At 33.9% G+C, this 27,071-nt stretch overlaps 1 protein-coding gene across 4 annotated transcripts in view; it reads right to left on the bottom strand.

The window, feature by feature from the left end:
• Positions 1-27,071, bottom strand: part of CBWD1 (COBW domain containing 1) — a 61,820-nt gene that overhangs the window by 16,176 nt on the left and 18,573 nt on the right. For 2 of the 4 annotated variants that reach the window (XM_031943842.1, XM_031943828.1), the window contains exons 6-11: positions 24,382-24,419; positions 16,956-17,002; positions 13,886-13,972; positions 5,434-5,478; positions 3,867-3,911; positions 1,108-1,164 (exon numbers count right to left, since the gene is read on the bottom strand). In XM_031943842.1, coding sequence (XP_031799702.1) covers positions 1,108-1,164; positions 3,867-3,911; positions 5,434-5,478; positions 13,886-13,972; positions 16,956-17,002; positions 24,382-24,419 — 319 coding nt within the window. The remainder of the gene's footprint in view (positions 1-1,107; positions 1,165-3,866; positions 3,912-5,433; positions 5,479-13,885; positions 13,973-16,955; positions 17,003-24,381; positions 24,420-27,071) is intronic. The other 2 variants (XM_031943848.1, XM_031943834.1) reach the window with 1 other exon arrangement.

The following is a 27,071-nucleotide window of genomic DNA, read 5'->3' on the forward strand; positions in this document are numbered from 1 at the left end:
AAAGAAAAACACCACATTTTGGCGCTCTGAATGTGGGACAAACTCCCGATTCCAGTGGAAGAGCCTCCAATTCTGATCCAGTGGAAAAGCCTGTTATCCTGATCCAGTGGAAAAGAATCCTCAATCCAGAAATTAGGGTAAGTACAACAAAGAAATTTTGTTAAAAGAGTTAAAGTAGGATTTCAGCTAAGATGAGACAGATGTTTATAAAATAGCCTTCTGTTTCTGTTCAAGGAAAATGTTTAGAAAACATTGTTAAGGTTATGGAAATCCAAAGGTTTAATGAATGGGAAATGAGTTTCACTCACTATCTAATTTTTTAAGTTCTATGTTAGGAAGATGAGAAACATACTTTATAGCAACCCCTAATTTACAAACAATGGATTTATGCATTTCCTAATACAAAGCTGGCAACTAAATCTGGAACCCTAAAACAATTTGTGTGTGTGTGTGTGTGTGTGTGTGTGTGTGTGTGTGTGTGTCCCAATATGGAACACTTCTGGGAAATGACTAAACCAGGGAGATAACTTCTCTTATGAAGATATAGAGGGTTACTAGTTTAAAAAATCATGGATTCCCAGGACCATCTACTTGATCTTATTTGAACCTCTATTTCCCCCAAAATTCTGTACCTGAATGGCAAAGCCTAGGAAATGACTTTATCATGCTATTAAGAGGAAAGGAATATATTCCAAGCATCCAAAGATGAAATTCAAAAAGGCCTTTTTCCATGTACCTAATGTCATAAAATGGAAAGTCAGTAGAGATAAAAAATAATTTTATTAGCACTAACTTCCTCATGAATTAATATAATACAGACTTTTATGGGTTGTCTTGAAAACCTAAACACCATCTATAGTTTCTATCCAGAAATGAATTCTGAGTCCTAAATGACAACTTCAAATTAACTTCTGAAACATCACCCATTCACAAAATTTCTGGAATTATCAGTTTTAAAGAAAGTATAGGAAGCTTAAAGTACAATAGACTCACTGAAAATAATCAGAATTAGAAAAAAAAATTATAGAAAAAGAAAAGAATTTACTGAAATTAGCCCTTCAAAATCAGAAACTTGGATAAAATTTATAAACATTTACTAGAAATTACCTGATTCCAGAGAGACTGTCAAAAGAGTGTAAATCCAGTACTTTAGAAAGATCAACTCTTTAAAAAAAAATAAAAAGAAGAAAAATCAGAAACAGTATAGTATATACGAGGATATGCTATCTCAAAAAAATCATACCAATCAATTAACAAGCATTTATTAAGCACCTTCTATGTTCTAGGTAATGCTAGGTTCTGGAGCTACCCAAGAATTGTAAGCTTTGAACAGAACTAAACAGTTTCAAGAATCAAGGTCAATAAGACAGAAAAAAAGCTGTGTGAGAAATAGCAAGGACAGTTTGGCTGAGTGCTTAAATAGGTAATAGGGAGTCACTGGTATTTACTGAGCAAAAGAGTGACATCAAGCAGAGGCAAAGTCTGGAGGCCGGGAGGGGAGACAGGAAAAGGGAGGGGAGCAGTCTGAGCAATTAGGAAATTGTTTCTTGCTTCAATAGTTCATGTAAGAAGTAAAGGGGACCTGAACTAGGGATAGTGGCCATGTCAGTAGAGAGAAAGGGGGCATATATAAGAAATGAATCAACAAGACTGGAAAAGGAGCTACTATAACTATCTAGTTGTAAGCTGTAAATACAATAAAGATATTGATCTTTGTTTTGTTTTGTTTTTGTTGATGTTACTGCTGCTTGGAGGAAATCAGATGCCAAAAAGTGATTTGCCCAGGATCAGACTTGTCTTGAGGCAGGATTTGAAATGATGTCCTCCTGACTCCAGGATCAGTGCTCTAACACCACTGTGCTGTCTAACACCACTTAGCTGTCTGTGATGCATATTTTGCAACTTAAACAAGAAAATGGCAGACAGCCTGAGTTGAAAGTGGTGCAATTAAGACATTAGAATATTACTGATAAGGAACAATGTTTAAGCCCCACATTTTAAAGGAGTTAAAAAAGAAGATAGATTCAAATAATTTATTTAGAATGAGTTGCAGGCCATCATTTTCAATTTTTAAAATATTCACAAGAAAATTTAAGAGCTATTTTAACACTATAAACAGATGAAAATTAATTTTGAGATCTACAATACCTATGAAGAACCTAACTCTTTGGAGTATAAAATCAGATGGAATACATAGGAATGTTGAGTGGCTAAAAAGAATATACAGGAAATATCCTTTTGGAATTCTTCCTCATTCCTCAATTCCAAATTATTTTCCTCTGCAAGTAAACAGGTGGTTAAAATAAAAAACAGATAGCAAGACTCAATATTAAACTATCAATTTGTGCAATTATTAACTTGTATTGTGACACTGTTAAGTGTAACTGAAATAATTAAAATAATTAATAATAAAATAATAATAATAATAATTAAAATCATCCATCTGTTAAACTTAGTAAATTTCTGGTCTAGATTTTTTTTAATTATTATTATTTTAATCCTCTTTTTTTTTTTTTCCTTGAGATATATATTATATATATAATATAAAAATGTTCAGGAATAGAAATTTTCCTTTAAGGAAAATTCTATATATTTTGGCATGTTGTTCAGTCTTTCAATTATGTCCAACTCTGTGATCCCATTTGGGTTTTTTTTACACAGACACTGGAGAAGTTTGCCATTTCCTTCTCCAGCTCATTTTATAGATGAAGAAACTGAGGCAAACAGGTTTTAAATGACTTACCCAAACAAGCAAATAAATGTCTAAGGCCATATTTGAACTCATAAAGATGAATCTCATCATTCTTTAATATAATTTTAATGTCTTTAGGATGTAGTTTTGATCCACTCATTTTGAATCTTTTATTCTCATTTCAAATCTGCATCTTTGGTCCATATTTTCATTAATGATTACAATTTTTAATGAATCATGTTCTATAAAGAATATGATTAGAGGACGATTTCAGAAAGGCCTGGAGAGACTTAAATAAAAGAAAAGTAAGTAAAACCAAGAGAATATTGTACACAGCAAGAAGATTATATGATGATCAGCTCTGATGGACTTGGCTCTTTTCAACAATAAGGTGATTCAGGCCAAGTCCAATAGACTTATGATGGAGAGAGCCATCTACATTCAGAAAGAGATTGTGGAAACGGAATGTGCATCACAACATGATGTATTTTCACCTTTCTTGTTTGCTTACTTTTTTTTCCCCTCATATTTTCTGATTTTGATCCGATTTTTCTTTTGCAGCATGATAAATGTGGATTAAGTTTAGAAGAATTACACATGTTCAACCTATATTGGACTGCTTGCTGTCTAGGGAAGGAGGGGAGAAAAATTTGGGACACAAGGTTTTTCAAGAGTAAATGTTGAAAACTATCTTTCATTCTGAAAATAAAAAGCTATTAATTTTTTTTTAAAGAATATGCTTACGATAATTTCTATTTGAAGAGACCCCTAGAAGTTCTCCATTATAAGCCCTACTTGATAAAAAAGCTCAAGGAAAGAATACTGGATTTGGAGCTAGAGGATATGGATTCAAATTTCACCTCTGCCACATACATTTTATGACTTTGAGGAAATTAAGTATTTTGGCCCTTGGTCCCTCATCTATAAAACAAGAGAGCTAAATTTCCTTCCTTTTTTTTGTTATTCCATTTGTATTTCCAGTGCTGAAGATTTAAGTATCTAAAAGGACCTTAGAAATCACCTAGTCATAATACTTGGCACATAGTGCTTAATGAATGCTTATTAACTAAACAATCAGATGATTTAGGTCCTTTCAGATTCTAAATCTTTGATCTTGTGATGACGATCTTCTCTGAGGACATCTAATAAGGGGAGAGAGAGGGAGATTCATTACCTCCTGAAATAGTCCATTCCATTTCCACCATTCCTGTTTCCAATTCTGTCAGTAGAAGGATAGTGCAGTACACAATGAAGACATCAGAGAAAGGATTCAAATCCTAATAGTTATTGGTAGTGTGACCCTGGGCAGATAAACTTATTTTCTGTACGCCACAATTATTTATAAGGCTATTTTTAAAGGATAGTCGAGAGAATAGATGTGTTTAAAATGTTTTACCAAACTTAAAGTATGAGCCATTTTTAGCTATTAAATTCTCTTCCACATGATGGCCCTTCAAATACAAAGGATCAGTCATCACTTTGTACAAGTTATTACACATGGGGCAATGAGATGGCATACTGAATAGAGAAGGAGCCCTGAAGTCAGGAGGACCTGAATTCAAATCTAGATTCAGACACCTAACACTAACTGTGTGACTCTGGGTAAGTCACTTAACCCCAACTGTCTCATCCCTCTCCCCCCAAAAAAAGTAGTTATACATTTTTCATATTCTGCTAACTTGTTGCCCAAATCTATAATTCTATGATTGTCCCAATGGGTTTTATTTATAGAGCCTAGCTCTGATTTGCCAAAATTACTGTGTGATGAATCCAGCCCTGTCAACCTTTTTCTGTTTTAGTCTCAGTTTTAGTTCTAAAAGTAAATTTTAAAAACCATTATTTGGTGATCACACAAGAACAAAATAAGGGCAACAGAGAAAGAAATCATGCACCGAAGGTCCTACTCTAGTCACTGAAATGGAGACAGGCCAACGTGGCTTCCTCAAAATTATGCTATCAGAGAAACCTCGGCCAAGTCCCATTAAGTCAGAAATGTTTTTGAGTGACTAGTTTATATCTGCCCAAATATTGTTGTCCCTATGTTCAGAGAGGTTTATTATCATGTTGGCTATAAAACATGGTATGTTTTTCCAGCACAGAAACTCCCAAAAAACTAAGCCATAGGGGAAGTTTAGAAGATGTCACCTGTTTTGATGATCAGTTTTCATATTGATGAAATGAAAGATCATAAGAGTATATAAAAATATAAATAACAAAAAAAAAGGTAATTAAAATTCTAAATTCAGGCTCCTGGAATTTAAAAAATGATTAAATTTCTCTCAAATAGCCCAAAAACAGTTCAAAACTTCTGTCAGATTAATTTTTTTAAAATGTGAATTTAAAAAATAAAAAGCCTACCCTTGTCTATTCTCAGAAAACTTTAACAAAAAGATTATGTCCACTTTAATATACATTTTGCGCTTTGATCTACTTTATTGAAAATATGAGAAAATCAAAGCAATGCAGACACTTATCAAAGGATTGAGGGATTTTAACTTTGGTTCCAGAAGGGACCTCTGAAATCATCTAGTTATTTTAAGAATTTAGAATATGCAGGCATCTGCTGAAAAATAAACTGATTATACACCACTCTAATAGTCCGAAATGAGCTAGAATTGGGGTAAGGGTAATTGGACCAATGCAATAAATTACCTGCAGATGCTTCAATCATACTATGAAATGATAATCAATTTATTAGAATATAATACAGGATTAGCAGCAAAAGGATGAAAAAAAAATACCTTGATCTTTGTGTGTCTAAGATTTTTCCTAGTCCATTTATTGATCTGAAATAAATACAGAAATAAACTTTAAAAAAATGTCACATTTTTAAAATCCAAAATAAAATCAAGAAGCAATGATGATTATTGCTGAAACAAGCACTAAATAAGCACAAATATATCCTTGGAACTAGAAAAAGAGACAAAAATTTTATATAATAATAATAATTATTATTTTTTCCTGAAAACGGAAATATACTTATGCCCAGCTGACAAAAGTGATTAAAAACTTATCCTTTTTAAACTTTTTGTTTCTTGACAGCTTCAACATTTTTAAGCTGTAGGAGGACATAGTTTTACAGACTTTCCTTTGCAAAACTGGCATTTGCAGAACATCACTACTCTGTTCTGGAATAAACAAACTATTTTGCCCAACCTCCCCAGAAAACAATTTAAACTTTGGCAGAGTGAAAAATTATCTTGAAAATATTATTGTTATATAAGAAATGACCAGGATGATTTCAGAAAGGCTTGGAGAAACTTACATGCTAAATGAATTGAACAGAACCAAAGAACAAGGTACACAGCAACAAGATTATGTGATGATCAACTGTGATGGACTTGGCTCTTTTCAACAACGAAGTGATTCAGGCCAATTCCAACAGAGTTGTGAGGGAGAGAACCATCTGTATCCAGAAAGAGAACTATGGGAACTGAATGTGGATCACAACATAATATTTTCACCTTTTTTGTTATTTGCTTCCTTGGTTTTTTTCCCTCAATTTTCCTTTTTGATCTATGCAGCATGACAAATGTGGAAGAATTATATATGGTTAACATACTGGATTACTTGCTGTCTATGGAAGGGGTTATGGGAGAAGGGAAGGAAAAAATTTGGAACACAAGGTTTTGCAAGGGTGAATGTTGAAAACCATATTTGAATGTATTGGAATGTAATTATTTAAAAAAAATTATCCTGGGATAATGGCTATATGTCAATTTGACTTTTGAAGGTGGATCTGTCCATTTGAGTCATTACAAGAGATGATATTCTCAGTTTTCTGGTCTATTTCTCAGATTTCCTCCTGTTGCCTCTATTAACTTTAAATAACCCATATTTATTCTCTCACATTCTTCTTTCTCTGGTTATCTTAAACTTCTCGTCCCTGATCCTAATTTATAATATACCCTGACTACCTTTCTCTACGACCAACGAATGCTGTCTCTAACCCATAGACTGTATACAATTTCCATGCCCTTCGATTTTTGTCTGAAAACGCAAAAGACTGAAAACCTGTTTTACCACCAACATTCATTAAAAATTGCAAGTCTTTTTCCTTTTTATATGAAGTTTGCCTCATAATTTCCAACCAGTTTGCTAATTTCACCATTTGGAGTTAAGAGGTTATTTTAATTTAATTCACTTTGTTCATGCTGTATGCCACTTCTAATTTTACTATGTGCTTTAATGAAGATGATAAAGCAGCACATGTTTATCCTTCATTTTTCTTAGAGCCACATACTTGATAAAAGGGACCTTAGAGAACATCTCATTCAAACCCTTCATTTTATAACCAAATCCCAAAGTGGTTTTGTTTTGTTTTAATATTTTAGTCTTTTATAATCATCTCTGACCATAAGATTACATGGCCAAATTAACCCAAACCTAACACCGTATACACCAAGAGAAGGTCTAAATGGGTTCATGATCTAGGCATTAAGAATGATGATACAGTTTTGCTGTCTATTTCTTCTTGCAACTCTCTTAACTTCTCCTTTAGGAATTTAGATGCTACTCCACTTGGTGCATATATGTTTAATATTGATATTGCTTCATTATCTAGCAAGATATAGTTTCCTTCCTTATCTCTCTTAATTAGGTCAATTTTTGCTTTTGCTTGATCTGAGATCAGGTTGGCTACCCCTGCTTTTTTTTACTTCATCTGAAACATAATGGATTCTGCTCCAACCTTTTGCCTTTACTCTCTATATATCACTCTGCTTTAAATGTGTTTCTTGTAAACAATATATTGTAGAATTCTGGCTTTTAATCCAGTCTTCTATCCACTTATGTTTTATGGGAGAGTTCACCCCAAGGAATGATATTATAAACAAATTAGATGAACATAGTATAGTTTATCTCTCAGATCTGTGGAGGAAGAAATTTGTGACCAAAGAAGAACTAGAGATCATTTTCGATCACAAAATAGATAATTTTGATTATATTATATTTATACAAACAAAACTAATGTAGACAAGATTCGAAGGGAAGCAATAAACTGGGAAAACATTTTTACATTCAAAGGTTCTGATAAAGGCCTCATTTCCAAAATATATAGAGAATTGACTCAAATTTATAAGAATTCAAGCCATTCTCCAATTGATAAATGGTTAAGGGATATGAACAATTTTCCAATGAAAAAATTGAAACTATTTCTAGTCATATGAAAAGATGCTCCAAATCACTACTGATCAGAGAAATGCAAATTAAGACAACTCTGAGGCACCACTACACAACTCTCAGATTGGCTAAGATAGAAGGAAAAGATAAGGACGAATGTTGGAGGGGATGTGGGAAAACTGGAACACTGATACATTGTTGGTGAAACTGTGAATGGATCCAATCATTCTGGACAGTAATTTGAGCACTATGCTCAAAAAGTTATCAAACTGTGCATACCCTTTGACCCAGCATTGTTTCTACTGGGCATATATCCCAAAGAAACCTTAAAGAAGGGAAAGGGACCTGTATGTGCAAGAATGTTTGTGGCAGCCCTCTTTGTAGTGGCCCAAAAGTAGAAACTGAGTAGATGCCCATCAATTGGAGAATGGCTGAATAAATTGTGGTATATGAATGTTATAGAATATTATCATCCTGTAAGAAACAACCAACAGGATGGAGGCCTGGAGAAACTTATATGAACTGATTGATGCTAAGTGAAATAAGAAAAAACAGGAGATACACGGCAACAAGACTATACAATGATCAATTCTGATGGACATGGCTCTCTTCAACAATGAGATTATTCAAACCAGTTCCAATTATGAAAAAAGCCATATGCACCCAGAGAAAGGCCTGTGGGAACTGAGTATGAACCATAACATAGCATTTTCACACTTTCTGTTGATGTTTGCTTGCATTTTGTTTTCCTTCTCAGGTTTTTTTTTCCTTTTTAGATCTGACTTTTCTTGTGCAGCAAGATAACTATATAAATATGTATATATATACATAAATATGTATACATATAAATATGTATACATATACATAAATATGTATACATCTAGGGGAAGGGGTGGGGGGAGGAAGGGAAAAATTTGGAACAGAAAGTTCTGCAAGGGTCAATGTTGAAAAATTACCCATGCATATGTTTTGTAAATAAAAAGCTTTAATTAAAAAAAAAAATTACATGATCAAGACAATGTTCACATACTCTAATCTTTTGTCAGCAGATTAAATATCCTGCCTATGAAGCTAAAAATGCAAGCTTTTCTCTAATAATTTACAAAAATAATATTGATATTTTGTTTTTTTGTTGTTGTTGGGCAACCTGAGGGCTACATTTTCCCACAGCCTTTCAATTGTCTTTTAAATCTGAATCACCAGGATATTCAAGTAGAGTTAATAGAGGATTAAAACGCCCAAGTGATTTCTCAAATCCTTCCTCCTAAATTCCCATCTAGTATCTTTTAAAAGAATAGCAGAAAGCTGAAGGATTAATGATGACATTATTACTAATTGCCTGACAATCAAATAACAGCTTTTTTGCTGGTTTCCATTTTAGACACCCCAATTACTGGGTACGTTTTTCTTTTAAACCAAAGTAATTTTTGGTTAGGAAACAAGATTAAGTTTTCTCAGAAACATTACTGGTTCTCACTGCTTTAAAATAAGATAATGAAAGTGGGTTAAGCAGATTTCAGTCAAGAGACACAATCAGTTATTTAAATACACCAAAGCATATGCCAACTCCTACTCTCTGACACAGACTTAGAAGCCAGAATGGTAAAAGGAAAGTATTTACACTGATAAACAAACATTCTGTAGACTTCTTAGGACAGATAAGTACAACTGTTTCAAAATGTGAATTACTCAAATTGACTTCTGTAGCATTAAATGTGCAGGAAAAAATAAGGCTCTATTCTCTATAAATATTTTTTAAAAAATCTTGTTTTATTAGAGATGGGACACTGAGCTACTGAGTTTCCTTGTTTGAGCCTCCTTTGTTCAGTCTATTACATTGATATTCTACTTTATTTTTTAAACTAATACTAAACAATTTGGACAGCTACTGCTTTATGACATAGTCTAAGATCTTGAAATGCTCTTCTCCCTTCATTCATCTCTTTATCACTTCCCATAATAATGTAGGTTTTTTTAATTTCTTCAAATAAATTTTGCTACTATTTTATCAAATCTCTTGTACAGACTGATTGGCATAGCTAAAAGTAAAAATTAGCTTTTTATACTGTTATAACCCCAATCATGAGCAATAAATATTCCTCCAGATATTTAATGTATTGTGTGTCCTTTGGAAATCATAAAACTTGGCTGTCACTGCTTTGATTTTTCTTATCTTTTATAGAATCTAAAATCATAGCCTAGTTTTTTTTGAGTAATGACCAGTTTTTTTGTGATAGTCTTCTGTAGTTTTTTGTAACAGTCAAATCAGTTTAGGGCTACCAATATCTAGTACAGCCAAGTATATATTTTTAAGTAAATTAGCCAAGTTTTTATGATCTCTAAAGGACAGAAGAATCACCTAAGATCATATAAAGACAAAAGAAAATAGGGTCCCTACTCTTGGGAAACTTAAATCTAACTTAAGGAGAAAAGATTAACATGATAGACTGAATACAAAGCAGCATAAAAGGTCCTGGACAAAAATTCTTACAAGATATCAGAGGACTTTAAGACTTCTGAATAAGAGTGGTCAAGAAAAGATTCACAAAAAAATCTCAATTGGAGCTGGGCTTCAAAAAATGCATAAGAGAAAGAAGAAAAAGAAGAGGAAAGGCAGTATGAGCAGGGACTTGGCAAAAGCTAAGGAAAAAATTGATAAGGGATGTTCATGAAACAGTAAGTAAATCAATCTGACTGGAACAGAAAATTAATGTTGGAGGGTAAGGGAAGATGAGGTGAGATAGGCTATCAAAGGCCTTGAATGTCAGAAAAAAGTCCCAATGATGCAGGTATACAAAAGAGCCACTGAAGTACTGTCATCTTATCCTTTATCTTAAGGATTAATCAATCACAAGGAAACTAAAAAAAAATTTTGTGTCATTTGCAAGATATGCATATTGAGATATAACACATAATACACAATACTTAATTGGTGTCAACTTTGAAAATATATTTTCACAAGCCATGACTTATTGAATGTTTTTTAAATGGGCTTAACTTTGCCTCAACCAACAATGTTTTTCAACATCAACTTTCCTTCTGAGAATTGCCATGTATGCCATGTCAGCTGACAGGGTGGATTCAGGAGGTAAAAAGGGGCTTGGCCTCTGATGCAGGAGGTTGTATCTTACAGGTGTTAAAGGTTCCTTGAGATGGCAAGGGGTGTGTTCTGTTGCTAGATCTTTTCTTAAGACACAGCATTAACTCCATGTGTTTCCCTTCTGCAAATCCACCTATGCAGTGCTGAGTGGGCTAGGCACAGGGTAATCCCAGAGGAGAGTAAATAAAAATGGCCACCTTTGAGTCCCTAGGTGAAAGATGCGGAGAAAAACAGAGGCAGAGATGTAGAGAGATTCAGAGATGCAGAACGAGAGACGCAGAGACATACATACATTTGCTCTTGCTTCCTGCTAACCCCTGCTGAGATTACCAATAAAGAAAGGCTGTTTGGCACCTTAAAATAAATTCTTCATGTGTATCTGGGAAAGATTGGCATGTATGGCTCTGGCCTCAGAAGAAGGGAGATTACAAATTGCGCCGGAACAGGGTCAGAATTGGCCAGGAACCTCATGAATGTGGCTGATCTAATTATGGGAAGGGAGACAAGATCCCAAGACTGACAAAGCAAGCCAAAAGTAGATGTGACGTCACAGGAAGAGACTATGGAAAAGCCGGAAAGTAGACAGATTTACAATCAGAATTAGGATGTATGTTACACATCTACTGGTCATCCTGCCATCTGGGAGAGGGGGTGGGGGGTAAGAGGTGAAAAATTGGAACAAGAGGTTTGGCAATTGTTAATGCTGTAAAGTTACCCATGCATATAATCTGTAAATAAAAGGCTATTAAATAAAAATTAAAAAAAAAAAAAAAAAAAGGATGTATGTTACAGAAGGCAGCAAAGGAAGGGAATCAGGAAGCAATGATTTGGCGTCTTTAATAGCCCCCAGGAAATAATGCTGACCCCATTAGTATGGAAGATATTTAAAGAATTGAAAGAGGTAGTTAACACTTACAGGTTTGAATCTCCATATGTTAAGGAGCTGCTGGCTCTCCTAGCTTCCAGCAATATACTAACACCAAATAATTGGAAGACCATTGCTAAAGTCTGCCTTAAACCTGGGGAGTTTCTGCAATGGATGACTGTTTTCAGACTTAGTCAAAGAAACTTTGCAAACAGGGCCTAGATGAACCTTTCCCTGATTTCCCGCCTACAGGTGGCTGTTGAGAGGTTAGTAGATAAAGGAGAAGCAGCTGGTCTTCTTACACACAAATTAGCTAGAGAGAACACTAACACCCATTGCCAGAAAGCCATGTCCTCCTTAGATAAAGACAAAAGCCTTGAGGAGATGATAAAAAGATGCGAGAATGTTGGCTCCAGTGTCTTTCAAAATTGAGCTCGCAACCTCCTGTGTCTGGGTGTTCTATTGAACAAGAACCATTGCTTGATCTGGCAGTGGCCAGAAATGTCCAAAGATCTGGGATTAGGCATCCTGGTAATCAGTAATCTCTGAGAGAGAGGTTACAAGTAAGGATTGCCAGACACCCCAAGGGAAGGTTCAACAGCCTCATTGAGAGGGGAAGGTAGGAATGCATAATGGGTCAGGGTATATAAGTTTGATGGTGATCATCCCTGGTGACAACAACCTTAGTACTTCGGAGAGGACCGGGATATTTATGTCTTGCAGGTCCTGATGGGGAAGACCACTGGATTTCAGACGAAAAAACAAGGCAAGTTGATTATTCCAGACTCTGAATCATGAAACATCAACCACTTGGTCAACCTGAAATCACAGACCTGATCTTGACATTTGGTACCAGATATTGCTCCTGCTGCTGCCTACAAGTCACTCATCTCCCCTCTTCAATCCAGACCCCATTGGGAAGGGCCAGCTATAGGCCCCTTGTCAACCTGAAGTAGTTCCAGAAGATAAAACCTTCATCCCTTTGCCACAGATGAATCTGGATCTGACTGCTTGAGGTGGCTCCTTATAGAAAACTTGGGGAAATTCTTCCATGGCTCTGGTACCAACACCTAACCCAACATACTTCCCTTCTCATCTCCTTTATTGCATCTTTGTATTGTTACTTTTTCTACTTTAAGCCTATGTTTTATATGCCGATACATTTTTATACATCTTGTAATTTTATTAAGTGAGCTATTTTTAATAAATAAAGATGGTTTTATGAGCAGCCCCCAATAAGCAGAAAGAGGGATATGTTAGGGACTTTCCTTCTGAGAATTGCCATGTATGCCATGTCAGTTGGTAGGGTGGACCTAGGAGGTAAAAAGGGGCTTGGCTTCTGAGGCAGGAGGTTGTCTCTTACAGGTGTTAAAAGTTCCTTGAAATGGCAAGGGGTGTGTTCTGTTGCTACATCTTTTCTTAGGACGCAGCACTAACTTCAGGTGTCTCCATTTTGTGGATCCACCAACGCAATGCTGAGTGGGCTAGGCACAGGGTAACGCCAGAGGAGAGTAAATATAAATGGCCAACTTTGAGTCCATAGACAAAGGATGTGGAGAGAAATAGAGAGGCAGAGATGTAGAGAGATTCAGAGATGCAGAAACATAAATACACTTGCTCTTGCTTCCTGCAAACCCCTACAGAGATTACCAATCAAGAAAGGCTGTTTGGCACCTTAACATCAGCTCGTCTTCATGTGTATTCAGGGAAGATTGGTATATATGGCCCTGGCAATCAGTAGCCTTGGTGCGAGGTTACAAATAAACTACGGAACAACATAAAATTCTGTTAAAAATACCTTATGTCCAACAATCCACTTTGGGACATAATTACTGAGGAACTAAAATGGGGAAACAAAGGACCAATAGGAATCCTGGCTCCGCCACCTGTGCAACTTTGGCCAATACATCAGTTTTTGGACCTCTGCTTATTTGTAAAAGGATGGGGACTGGATTAGATGATCTCTATGGTTTCATTTACTTCTCAATTTGCAATTCTTTGGATTGATAATTTTGCCTAAAGCTATATTTTGGAGGATGCATCTAAGCCAATTAACAATGTTAGGTGCTATGTATATGCAACACATTTCAAACAGTTTGTGCTTTACCTGATGATTGTTCTGATTTTAATTAACTCCTCTTCTGCAACAAGGTCAGTTTTATTGATTATAATAATATCTGCCAAAGCAACCTGCCTAAATTAAGAAAAAAGAGAAAACAAGAATTAGAAAATTAGTCTTTAAGTAAATTATGTAGCTTCTTCAAATCATCATCTTCAGCAAAAAAACAAATGAAGCCTACTTCTTTATTGGACAATTTCATTATTATTGATTTATCTTTCTTTAGAAGTCCTTCATGTGATACATTCCACTTACAAAGGTTTGAAAAAAATACAAAGATGAATAAGACACAGTTTCTACCCTGAAGGAGCTTATGATAAAAGAAAAACAATACATAATATAACCTTTTTTATAGAAATAAATACCATATTCTCAACTCATTCATCATGTGCCATATCAGTTAAACAAAAATAATTTCAACAATAGTCCTGGCCCAAGAAATCAAATTATGGACTCTAAGTCAATAAGAATGATTCTTTAGTCATCTGCAAAGCTGATTTTAAAAATAATACAACTGTACTCACTGAAATGTAATACTTGAGAAAGCAAATCATGGTTATCTAATTATACATTTAATCACGGTGTAATAAAGACTATACAATTTAAAGGAATAATTCTAGCATTGGCTATTATGGCTCTTATGGAGTTAAGAAGACAACACAGTAACAAGAAAAATATGCCATAAGCTTTTTGTCATCACAGAGAATTTAAGTACCTAATTGTACAGGACACATACTTGGTAATATATTGACGGTTTAAAATACATCAGTAAAGAACTCCAAGTTACCATGCTTTCTTTCCTTCCCTTAACTCCCCAAAAGCATTCAAAATTTCTACTGCCATTTTCTTTTCATTTGCTCATATTTTAACTCTCCTATATCAGAATTTCAACCCTACCACTCTACCTCAACTCCTTTTATCAAAGATTACCTATGAATGTTTAATTGTTTAATGGTCAATTTTTTCAGACTTCTTGCTGCTTGATCTCACTGCTCAAGGTTCTCTCTCAACCTTGTTCTCCTTAGAAGTGTTTGATTAAAACTGTGCATACCCTTTGATCCAGCAGTGTTACTACTGGGATTATATCCCAAAGAGATTATAAAGAAGGAAAAGGGACCTGTATGTGCACGAATGTTTGTGGCAGCCCTTTTTGTAGTGGCTAAAAACTGGAAACTGAATGGATGTCCATCAGTTGGAGAATGGCTGAATAAATTGTGGTATATGAATATTATGGAATATTACTGTTCTGTAAGAAATGACCAACAGGATGATTTCAGAAAGGCCTGGAGAGACTTACACGAACTGATGCTGAGTGAAATGAGCAGGACCAGGAGATCATTATATACTTCAACAACAATACTATATGATGACCAGTTCTGATGGACCAGGCCATCCTCAGCAACGAGATCAACCAAATCATTTCTAATGGAGCAGTAATGAACTGAACTAGCTATGCCCAGAAAAAGAACTCTGGGAGATGACTAAAAACCATTACATTGAATTCCCAATCCCTATATTTATGCACACCTGCATTTTTGATTTCCTTCACAAGCTAATTGTACAATATTTCAGAGTCTGATTCTTTTTGTACAGCAAAATAACGTTTTGGTCATGTATACTTATTGTGTATCTAAGTTATATTTTAATATATTTAACATCTACTGGTCATCCTGCCATCTAGGGGAGGGGGTGGGGGTGGGGTAAGAGGTGAAAAATTGGAACAAGAGGTTTGGCAATTGTTAATGCTGTAAAATTACCCATGTATATATCCTGTAAATAAAAGGCTATTAAATAAAAAAAAAAAAGAAGTGTTTGATTATGCCTTCTCAGTCTCCTTTGCTAGACAATCATTTATATTGTGATCTTCCTCTATCTCTCCCCAAGACTCAAAGGCTGACTTATCTTCTGACTTTATACTCTATCCATTGACAATCCTAACTATTTCCATAAATCCAATTACCATTTTGATATAGATTGTTCCCAAATTGCTATTAAAATTACTGGGCTCCAATTCTATATTTCTGTCTGCCTGCCTGCCAGATGTCTCTATTGGAAGCCCTGCTGGCCCTTCAAATCCAGCACATCAAAAATAAAACTTACCATCTTTTCCCTAAAAGCTATCTTTTATTCAGATCTGGTTTTGTAAAGAGATACTACCCTCTTCCACATTACTCAGATTTCTAACCTTTGCCTCTTTTCCCCTTTAGAACTGTACCAAATATATCCAATCAGCTGCTTAGTATATTCTCAAAGAAAGATCTGATCTCTGTCCATTTTCTCCACTCATAAAGTCCTCCTTCAATTCAAGACTTTTATCACCATTAAACTAGACTTCTATAATAGCTTAATCAGTATTCTCCTGCTAAGTCTCTCCCCTTTCCAAACCAGATGCCAAAATCATCATCTTTAGGTTACAGTTCTACTAAAAATTTTGCTCCCTATGACAATTAGGATAAAATAAACTTCTAACTTTTAAAGATTACAGACTTTTTCCATCTTAATTCACATTATTTGCCTTTATGCATTCTATATGAAAGTCAAAGTGGACCATTACCTTTTTCCTTAAGTCTTCACAACTAAACATTCAAAGAACTTTTCTCATGCCTCAAATGTACGGCCTTCTTCATTTCTACTTTTCAGATTCTTTTTCTTCCTTCAAGTCAAAGCTCATATGTCACCTCCTCCATGAAAACTTTCGTTCAAACCCCTGCTAATGTGCTCTCCGATTTCAATTAATCTTGGGGCACTTGGCTTTTTTCATTCTCTAATTCATTCCCTAATTAGTACACTTTTCCCCATAAACATGGCAAGCTCATTTAAAGTAGAAAATGTTTTATTTTTTCTGTTTTTTGTCTGCCCAAGGCCTAATATAATGCCATTACCCAAAGTTGTGCTATCTAAATAGAAAATTTTAACAGATGCTTTTGTTGACATTTAACAATTCACAGTATGCTTTTCTTTTCTTTTAAAGAATGTTTTTTTTTTTTCCCCATTTAACTACCAATCAGTCTTAGCATCTTTTAAAGTTAAGTATATTGTTTCTTCACTGAATAAGTACCTCACTGCTTCATTGATCAGGCCATCTGGTTTTTCTTCTGTTAAATGCTTAAAAAAAAAAAAAGGGGCAGAGTTTAAGATTATTAAGTTTCATAACATGAAAAAAATTTTTATCTAAATGTTATTATAAAACATTTTATTTTAGATTCTTATCTCATAAATGTTCAATTAACATTCTTACATTATCAAACTCTTCGTCTTCGAAGCACATTAATTTTTCCTGACAATTATTCCAGTCCAGAGTATTTGTTTCCCACATAACCTAAAATTTCTTAATCAGTATTTATACTGTTCACATGTTATAAAAGTTTTAGATTTCACTTTGGGCTTAGTGGGTTTTGTGTGTGTGTATGTGTGTGTGTGTTTTTAACATAGTACTTAGCTTCATTTTTTAAAGCGTTATCCGTGAATTAAAAAAAAAAACAATACTTTTTATATCATTTATATTTTATATCTTAAATATGCCTAAAATGTTTGATCTATCTTAGGTAATTCCAGTAAATTTCACAGTCAAGGGATACATGCACAGCTGGATGGCAAAATAGAGTGCCTGGCCTATACTCAGGAAGACTCATCCTCCTAAGGTTCAAGTTGCCTCAAGAAACTTTACTATTAAAATGTCCAGTTAAATGTACAGATAAGCTAATTTTAATGTAATGTGGAAATGGTGACTTTTTTCTGCATGAAAAATTTGATATGATAAACATCCATATTCCTATTTATATAAACAAAAAATATACCATTAACGTTTTTTTCTTTCATTCCACTACATATTTGTTTATTTGAAAACCAGTAAACTAAAAAATGCCAACTCCTGAAAGCTGGGAGCAACTAGAATTTTATATTTGTATTTGTAACCGCTGCTCTTAGCATAGTACTTCACATACACTAACTTTTCTTTTTTATTAAAAAAGATTGCTTAACAAATGTTTTTTAAAAAAACATTTCCAAATTGGAAAATAGTACATCAGAAACTAGCCATTCACTGACCCACACTTAACACCGTACACCAAGATAAGGTCAAAATGGGTTCATGACCTAGACAGAAAGAATGAGATTATAAATAAATTGGAAGAGCATCTCTCAGACCTGTGGAAGAGGAAGGAATTTATGACCAAAGAAGAACTAGAGATCACTACTGACTACAAAATAGGAAATTTTGATTATATCAAATTGAAAAGTTTTTGTACAAACAAAACTAATGCAGACAAGATTAGAAGGGAAACAATAAACTGGGAAAACATTTTTACAATCAAAGATTCTGATAAAGGCCTCATTTCCAAAATATATAGAGAACTGACTCTAATTTATAAGAAATCAAGCCATTCTCCAATTGATAAATGGTCAAAGGATATGAACAGACAATTAATTCTCAGATGAAGAAATTGAAACTATTTCTAGCCACATGAAAATATGCTCCAATCATTATTAATCAGAGAAATGCAAATTAAGACAACTCTGAGATACCACTACACATCTGTCAGATTGGCTAGAATGATAGGGAAAGATAATGCAGAATGTTGGAGGGGATGTGGGAAAACAGGGACACTAATACATTGTTGGTGGTTTGTGAACACATCCAGCCATTCTGGAGAGCAATTTGGAACTATGCTCAAAAAGTTATCAAACTGTGCATAAAAATAACGTTTTGGTCAGGTATACTTATTGTGTATCTAATTTATATTTTAATATATTTAACATCTACTGGTCATCCTGCCATCTAGGGGAGGGGGTGGGGGGGGTAAGAGGTGAAAAATTGGAACAAGAGGTTTGGCAATTGTTAATGCTGTAAAGTTACCCATGTATATATCCTGTAAATAAAAGGCTATTAAAAAAAAAAAAAAAGATTCTAAAAAAATAAAAAATAAAAAAAAACTGTGCATACCCTTTGATCCAGCAGTGTTTCTACTGGGTTTATACCCCAAAGAGATACTAAAGAAAGGAAAGGGACCTGTATGTGCCAAAATGTTTGTGGCAGCCCTGTTTGTAGTGGCTAGAAGCTGAAAAATGAAAGGATGCCCATCAATTGGAGAATGGCTGAATAAATTGTGGTATATGAATGTTATGGAGTATTATTATTCTGTAACAAGAAATGACCAGCAGGATGAATACAGAGAAGATTGGCGAGACTTATATGATGCTAAGTGAAATGAGCAAAACTAGGACATCATTATATACCTCAACAATGATACTGTATGAGGATATATTCTGATGGAAGTGGATTTCTTTGACAAAGAGAAGATCTAACTCAGTTTCAATTGATCAAGGATGGACAGAAGCAGCTACACCCAAAGAAAGAACACTGGGAAATGAATGTAAACTGCTTGCATTTTTGTTTTTCTTCCCGGGTTATTTATACCTTCTGAATCCAATTCTCCCTGGGCAACAAGAGAACTGTTTGGTTCTGCACACATATATTGTATCTAGGATATACTGTAACCTATTTAACATATATAGGACTGCTTGCCATCTGGGGAAGGGGGTGGGAGGAAGGGAGGGGAAAAATCAGAACAGAAGTTAGTGCAAGGGATAATGTTGTAAAAAAATTACCCTGGCATGGGTTCTGTCAGTAAAAAGTTATTTAAAAAAGGAAAAAAAAGAAACTAGCCACTGACTATCACCTAACACCCTACAGCAAGATAAGATTGAAATGGGTTAATAATGATTTTGACATAAATTATAAACAAATTAGAAGAACACGGGATCTCAGATCTGCCGAGAAAGAAAGAATTTATGGACAAAGAAGAATTAGAGAACATTATGGATAATTTTGATTATTTTAAATTAAAAAACTTTTGTTCAAAAAAAAATTAATGCAGTCAACATTAGAAGATTAAACAGAAAACTGGAGAAAATTTTTTTCATTTTATTACATATGTAAAATAGCTGCAAAATATTATTTTCCCTTAAAATGTTATATTTTCCAAAATATGATACTACTGAGTAGTCTTGTATATTTATGGCAGAATTTTTCTTAGCTTTTGTGTATGAAACAAGTTATAAAGTAGTATCTTTTGCATTGTGAATTATTATATTGAAAATAAGCTACAAAAGGCACACAGTTCATAAATTTATAGTATTAATAATATTTTGAAATACTAATTAATCAGGAATAAAGAAAGAAGGTTAGATTTGAAAATAACAATTTTTGGATAGGCAGAGAAAAAAGCAAAATGGATATTTGAGACATGTGTTAGTTAGGATATGCCCAGTGTGTAAATTTGTTGCTTGATTATGCATGTTTATGACAAGAGTTTTATTTTGCTTTGTTTCTCAATCAGTAGGTAAAAAAGATTTTTTGTTGGATTTTGATGATGTTACGTTTACAAGTTTTTATACAAACAAAACCAAGGCAGACAAAATTAGAAGAGAAGCATAGAACTGGGGGGAAAATTTTACATCTAAGGGTTCTGATAAAGGCCTCATTTCTGACTGAACTGAAGTGACTCAAATTTATAAGATTACAAGCCATTCTCCAACTGATAAATGGTCAAAGGATATGAAGACAATTTTCAAATTAATAAATTAAAGCCATTTCTATTCATATGAAAAAATGCTCTAAATCACTATTTATTAGAAAAATGAAAATTAAGATAACTCTGAGATTCCATTACACCTCACTCAGATTGGCTAAGATGACAGGAAAAGATAATGAAATAAGGATAAGTTATCGTATATGTATGTTATGGATTATTATTGTTCCATAAGAAACAATCATCAAGGTGATTTCAGAAAAGGCCTAAAGAGACTTAAATGAACCAATGCTGAGTGAAGTGAGTAGAACCAAGAGAACATTATACAGAGCAACAACAAGATTATGTGATGATCAACTCTGATAAATGTGGCTCTTTTCAATAATGAGATGATTCAGGCTAATTCCAAAATCCTCGTGATGGAGAGAGCTATCTGCATCCAGAATGAGGACTATAGGGACTGAATGTGGATCACAACACAGTATTTTCACCTTTTTTGTTGTTGCTTGGCTTGGCTTATTTTTTTTTTTTATTTTTTCTCATTTTTCCCCCTTTTTGATCTAATTTTTCTTGTGCAACATAATAAATGTGGAAATATGTAAAGAAGAATTGTACATGTTTAACGTATATTTATTTATAATCCAATAATCCATTTATAATCCAGCGAATAATCCAATTCGCTGTGTATGGAAGGAGGGTGGGAGAAGGGAGAAAAATTTCTAACACAAGGTTTTTCAAGGGTGAATGTTAAAAGCTATCTTTGCATGTATTTTGAAAATAACAAGCTATTCAGGACCAGGAGATCATTATATACTTCAACAACAATACTAGATGATGACCAGTTCTGATGGATCAGGCCATCCTCAGCAACAAGATCAACCAAATCATTTCTAATGGAGCAGTAATGAACTGAACTAGCTATACCCAGAAAAAGAACTCTGGGAGATGACTAAAAACCATTACATTGAATTCCCAATCCCTATATTTATGCACACCTGCATTTTTGATTTCCTTCACAAGCTAATTGTACAATAATTCAGAGTCTGATTCTTTTTGTACAGCAAAATAATGTTTTGGTCATGTATACTTATTGTGTATCTAAGTTATATTTTAATATATTTAACATCTACTGGTCATCCTGCCATTTAGGGAGGGGTGGGGGTAAGAGGTGAAAAATTGGAACAAGAGGTTTGGCAATTGTTAATGCTGTAAAGTTACCCATGTATATATCCTGTAAATAAAAGGCTATTAAATTAAAAAAAAAAAAATAACAAGCTATTAAGAAAAATTTAAAAACGTATTTCCTTATTTGTCATCTTGTGAAAGAAAAAATCAGAACAAAGGGAAAAAACCTTAAGAAAAAAAAAAGAAACAAACAAAACAAAAAGGTTAAACATAATATGCTTAGATCCATTCAGGGTCCATAGTTCTCCTCTGGATGCAGATGGCTAATAGAATTATCTTGATCATTGTATTGCTGAGAAAAGTCAAGTTCCTCATAATTGACTGCTCATCACATAATCTTGCTGTTAGTGGTTAAAGTGTTCTCTTAATTCTGCTCACTTCACTCAGCATCAGTTTATGTAAGGTTTTTCAGGCTTTTCTGAAATCCTGCTCATCATTACTTATAGAACAATATTCCATTACATTCATATACCATAACTTATTGAGCCATTCCCCAACTGATGGGAAATCACTAAATTTCCAGTTCCTTGACATCACAAATTAAGCTGCTGCAAATGTTTTTGCACATGTGGGTCTCTGTCCCTCTTCTGGGATCTCTTGGGGATACAGACCCAATAGAATCACTGCTGTATCAAAGGATATACAGTGATAGATTTTTCAGCATACTTCCAAATTGTTCTCCAGAATGGTCGATCTATTCACAACTCCACCCACAATGTATTAGCGTTACAATTGTCACACATTCTTTCCAACATTCAACACTGTGTTTTCCTGTCATCTCGGCCAATCTGAGAAGTATGAAGTGGTACCTCAGAATTGTTTTAATTTGCATTTCTCTAATCAATAGTGATTTAGAGCATTTTTATTTGATCATAAATGGCTTTAATTTCTCCATCTGAAAGTTGTTCATATTCTTGTGCAGCATGAAAGATATGGAAATATATTTAGAAGAATTGCCCATATTTAACCTTTTAACCTATATTGGATTACTTGCTGTCTAGGGGAAGAGTTGGAGGGAGAGGGAGCAAAAGTTGGAATACAAAGTATTGCAAAGGTAAATGTTGAAAACCATCTTTGCATGTATTTGGGAAAATAAAAAGCTATTAAAAATGAGGGGACAAAAGAAAGAAAATAATCGATTTGGAAATATAGGACATTCTTTATATCTACTTTACATACAACAAAACTGTATTAGTAAGCTGTATCCAATTTAAATACTCCAACACAAGGCCTCCACTTTTAAGTCAGCACAATAGAACAATGTTGACATTTTTTTAAGGTGATGAAAGAAAATTCTACTTATATTGATAATATTAAAAAACATCTTTTGCCAGCCACTGGAAGGCTAGCAAATCAACTATAAAAATCTATACCAGTTTAAAATTGATTTGGTTAGTAAACAAAGTTGACTACAATGAAAATAAATCAACTTTCAAACATGTCAACATAAAAACCAGGAAACTTTTCTTTTCAAACAGGTTGGTTATTTATCTAATACTACTTGATTTTTTTTTTTTTTTAATCTTTATTGTAAAATAACCATTTATTTTCCTGGCTTTTCCTAATCCAAACTGTTTTCTGGTTGAATTGTTTCAACAGCTTGCGCAATAACAGGAGAACTAAAAAGAAACCTCTCTTGACCTTTTCTCTAGCACTATCTACTAATTGATTCCATTGCATTAAATGTTATCAGATTTGTACAAGTGAAAAGAACAATGTCCGTGGCCTGAGTGACAGTCCTAAGAGTGGAAAGCTGTCATTTTAAATTGTCCATTCCTTTGCCCATGATTAAAAAGTGAATATTTCAGCTCACTGGGTGACAATCCCATTAAAGTGATAGCCCATGATATCAATTACCACATCAGTTTCAATTTGGCTGCTTGGCCACAGGGTACCATTTCTTTGCTATACTAGTGATGGGCTGGATCTGTAAAGCATGACACCCTTAAAGTGCTGCCCATTAGTCCAGGTGTCATTACTGATAGAGCCTCAGAATTCTTTGAATCACAAGCAGTTGCGGAGGTCAAGCTTTGCAACTAGAGGAATTGGACAAGTTAGCAAATTCTTTATACAAAGCAAAAGTTATTTATCTGGCATGTAACTTAAGAAATTCAACATTTCTATTATTCTGATAATATGTTAGTTTTCTACAGGTATATCAATTTAATAATTTAAAAGGTGGCAAAGATGTTAAATATTTCCTGAATTTACATGATTCAAAATTTGACCCAAGAAACAGTCTATCAATAGTGTATGTGTGTGTATATGTGTGTGTGTGTATATAGATAGATAGATAGATAGATCTGACCCTTTTACTTGCCAAGATGCATTTATATGTTATAAAGGCATACTAATATCAAACAATTATGAAACATACATATTTATGTTAATATGGCATATTGCTATTAAACATACAAGAGGAATAATAAATATCCTTGGAATATAGTCTTACAGGGGAATTCAGTTTTCTCTATAAGTCTCCAAATCAATACATTCCAATCTTATAATAAAAAGAAATATACTATATACTAATAGCATGCATTGCACCTGCACATTTCATTATTTTTTGCACCCCCCTCCATGCTCCCCACGGCAGCATGAATTCAAAATAGTTCTTCAATACAGGGAATTTTTATGAATATTATCATAGAACTTTAGATCTTTTCTGTGCTCTTAGAATGTCTAGAAACAAACTGAATGATTCAGAAATCAGGTACATTTCAAGTTATTCAACCTATTATGTTGTTTTGGTCTGCCATTTAATCTTACCCTCAATCCATATTTGGAATCCACAACAGATACAATTCCTATAAAAAAGAAGAAATATACTTCAAATTATTACCTTTAAAAAAATGCTGTGTAGAATGTTTGTGGCAGCCCTCTTTACAGTGTCCAGAAACTGGAAACTGAATAGATGCCTATCAACTGGAGAATGGCTGAATAAATTGTGGTATATGAATATTATGGAATATTATTGTTCTATAAGAAATAACCAACAGGATGATTTCAGAGAGGCCTGGAGAGACTTACACGAACTGATGCTGAGTGAAACGAGCAGGGCCAGGAGATCATTATATACTTCAACAACAATACTATATGATGATCAATTCTGATGGACCTGGCCATCCTCAGCAATGAGATGAACCAAATCAGTTCCAATGGAGCAGTAATGAACTGAACCAGATACATCCAGCGAAAGTACTCTGGGAGATGACTAAGAACCATTACATTGAATTCCCAATCCCTATATTTTTGGCTCCCGGCATTTTGGATTTCCTACACAGGCTAATTGTACAATATTTCAGAGTCCAATTCTTTTTGTACAGCAAAATAACGGTTTGGTCATGTATACTTATTTTGTATTTAATTTATACTTTAATATATTTAACATCTGCTGGTCAATCCTGCCATCTAGGGGAGAGGGTGGAGAGGAGGGGAAAACTGGAACAAAAGGTATTTTTAAAAATGCCGTGTAAAATGACTCAGCTGACTAACTCAATTTGAAATTGAAAAGAAAAACTAATCCTCATTCCTTAATTAATAATTTCACAAAGTGGAAGTGATGTGTGATCCAAACCTGTGATTTCATTCATTTAGGGAGCTCCACAGTATAAAATCTCCCTTCACCAGGTTGTACTATAAATAAATCAGCTACTGGAAAAAAAAAAAAAGCTAAAGCCCAAGTTGGCACAGAGAGGGTAGGCAATTTGCCACAAGTTAATCTTTTTAGTAATGTGTCAGGCAAGTCCTGTATCCACATCATCCTAACTCTTAAGACTGCTCCCACTTTTACTATTCTACTGGCTAATCAATAGTACAATTGAACAATACTGTTTTCTCTCTTTTGCTGATCTCACCACTTAAGTTTATTTCTATTTATTATTTCATATTAGTAAAGATGATACTATTAAGCCATAATAAGCAAATATATAAGCAGAGAAGCAAAGAAATAAACATTTCAATAAAAGTCACTTTTGTCAAAAAGCAAAGCCTTATTTACAATTATAATTCTTGCTTAGTAAATATGAGCCATATTTTTCTCCCAAGATCTATTTTTGAAAATTCTAATTTTTCTGCATTACCAAAATCTTTAGGTTATAATATGAAAACATCTAAGTCTTAAACCAAGCATTTCGGTTCTTCAATATATATGTTTAACAAATAGAAGTAAACCATTACATGAAATAGAAAGCAGCAGAATGAATATAAGAAACTAAATTGTACTATGTCACATACATCTTGACAGATAATAGTAAATGATAAAAGCCTTTAAGGATTTAATCATTTTTTACTTTACAAGGGATTTTGTTAACAGATAATAGCCAGTTTAATGAAGCCCACAGGGCCCTTCTCAGTGTTCTTAAATGAATTTTTAAAAAATACGTGGGTTTCCCAAAGAAACCAGCTTTAATGATATATATATATAAAATGATTTTTAAAAACAAGTTCACAACTGATCCAATCATTCTGAAGAGCAATTTGGAACTATGCCCAAAGGGCTATCAAACTGTGTGTGTGTGTGTATATATATATATATATGAATATTATTACATTCAAATTATTGTTCTATAAAAAATAATTAGCAGAATGATTTCAGAAAGGCCTGGAGAGACTTATATGAACAGTGAGTTGAACCAAAAGAACACTGTACATAGCAACAAGATTATATGATGATCAACTCTGATAGACACATATTTAATCTATATTGAATTACTTTAGTAATTCAATATAGATTAAATATGTGTCTATCTGTCTAGGGGAAGAGGTGGGGAGGGGGAGAAAAATTTGTAATATAAGGTTTTGCAAAGATGAATGTTGAAAACTATCTTTGCATGTATTTTGAAAATAAAAAGCTATTATTAAACATAAAAAAATTTAACCAAAAACAAAATAAACAAAAAGACAAGTTCACAGACCTTAGATTAAGAAGTCCTTGTTTAAAGGAAAAATGGACAAAGAAAAGAGGAACTGAAATGCTTAAATTATAACCATCAAGTTATGTAAGCCAGACAATGCAGAAAAATGGTGGTGTTGGATAATCTGCAAATTCACTTATTTTATGCTGGAATTTATAAAAACTTTCCTACAGCAGATTCCCCTCGACTGCTTGGTGTAGTTATAGAGGCAGGGACTAGACGTGTGATTTTGATATTGTGGGTGACTCTCCCAGGAGAGAATTCTTTATGCAGCTCAGAACCTTCTCCCCTATTTAAGAGTTTGAAAGAATTGCCCAGAGCGTAAGTGCAGCCCTAGGTTCTGGGTCACAGAGCCAGAATGAGTCAGAGTCAGACCTCAAACCTGTATCTTCCTGACTAATTTTATGGTTGCCCCAAGTTAATCATGTGTACAAAGAAGAAAACCTGGAAGTGTTCCTATTAAAAACAAGCATAATCATAATGCAAAGTTGTTTTTCTTCTTGCCATTCTGAGAAATATCAGCTCATTTCAATAATGGATGAA

Source organism: Sarcophilus harrisii, chromosome 1, assembly GCF_902635505.1.
Source record: "Sarcophilus harrisii chromosome 1, mSarHar1.11, whole genome shotgun sequence".
Lineage (NCBI taxonomy): Eukaryota > Metazoa > Chordata > Mammalia > Dasyuromorphia > Dasyuridae > Sarcophilus > Sarcophilus harrisii.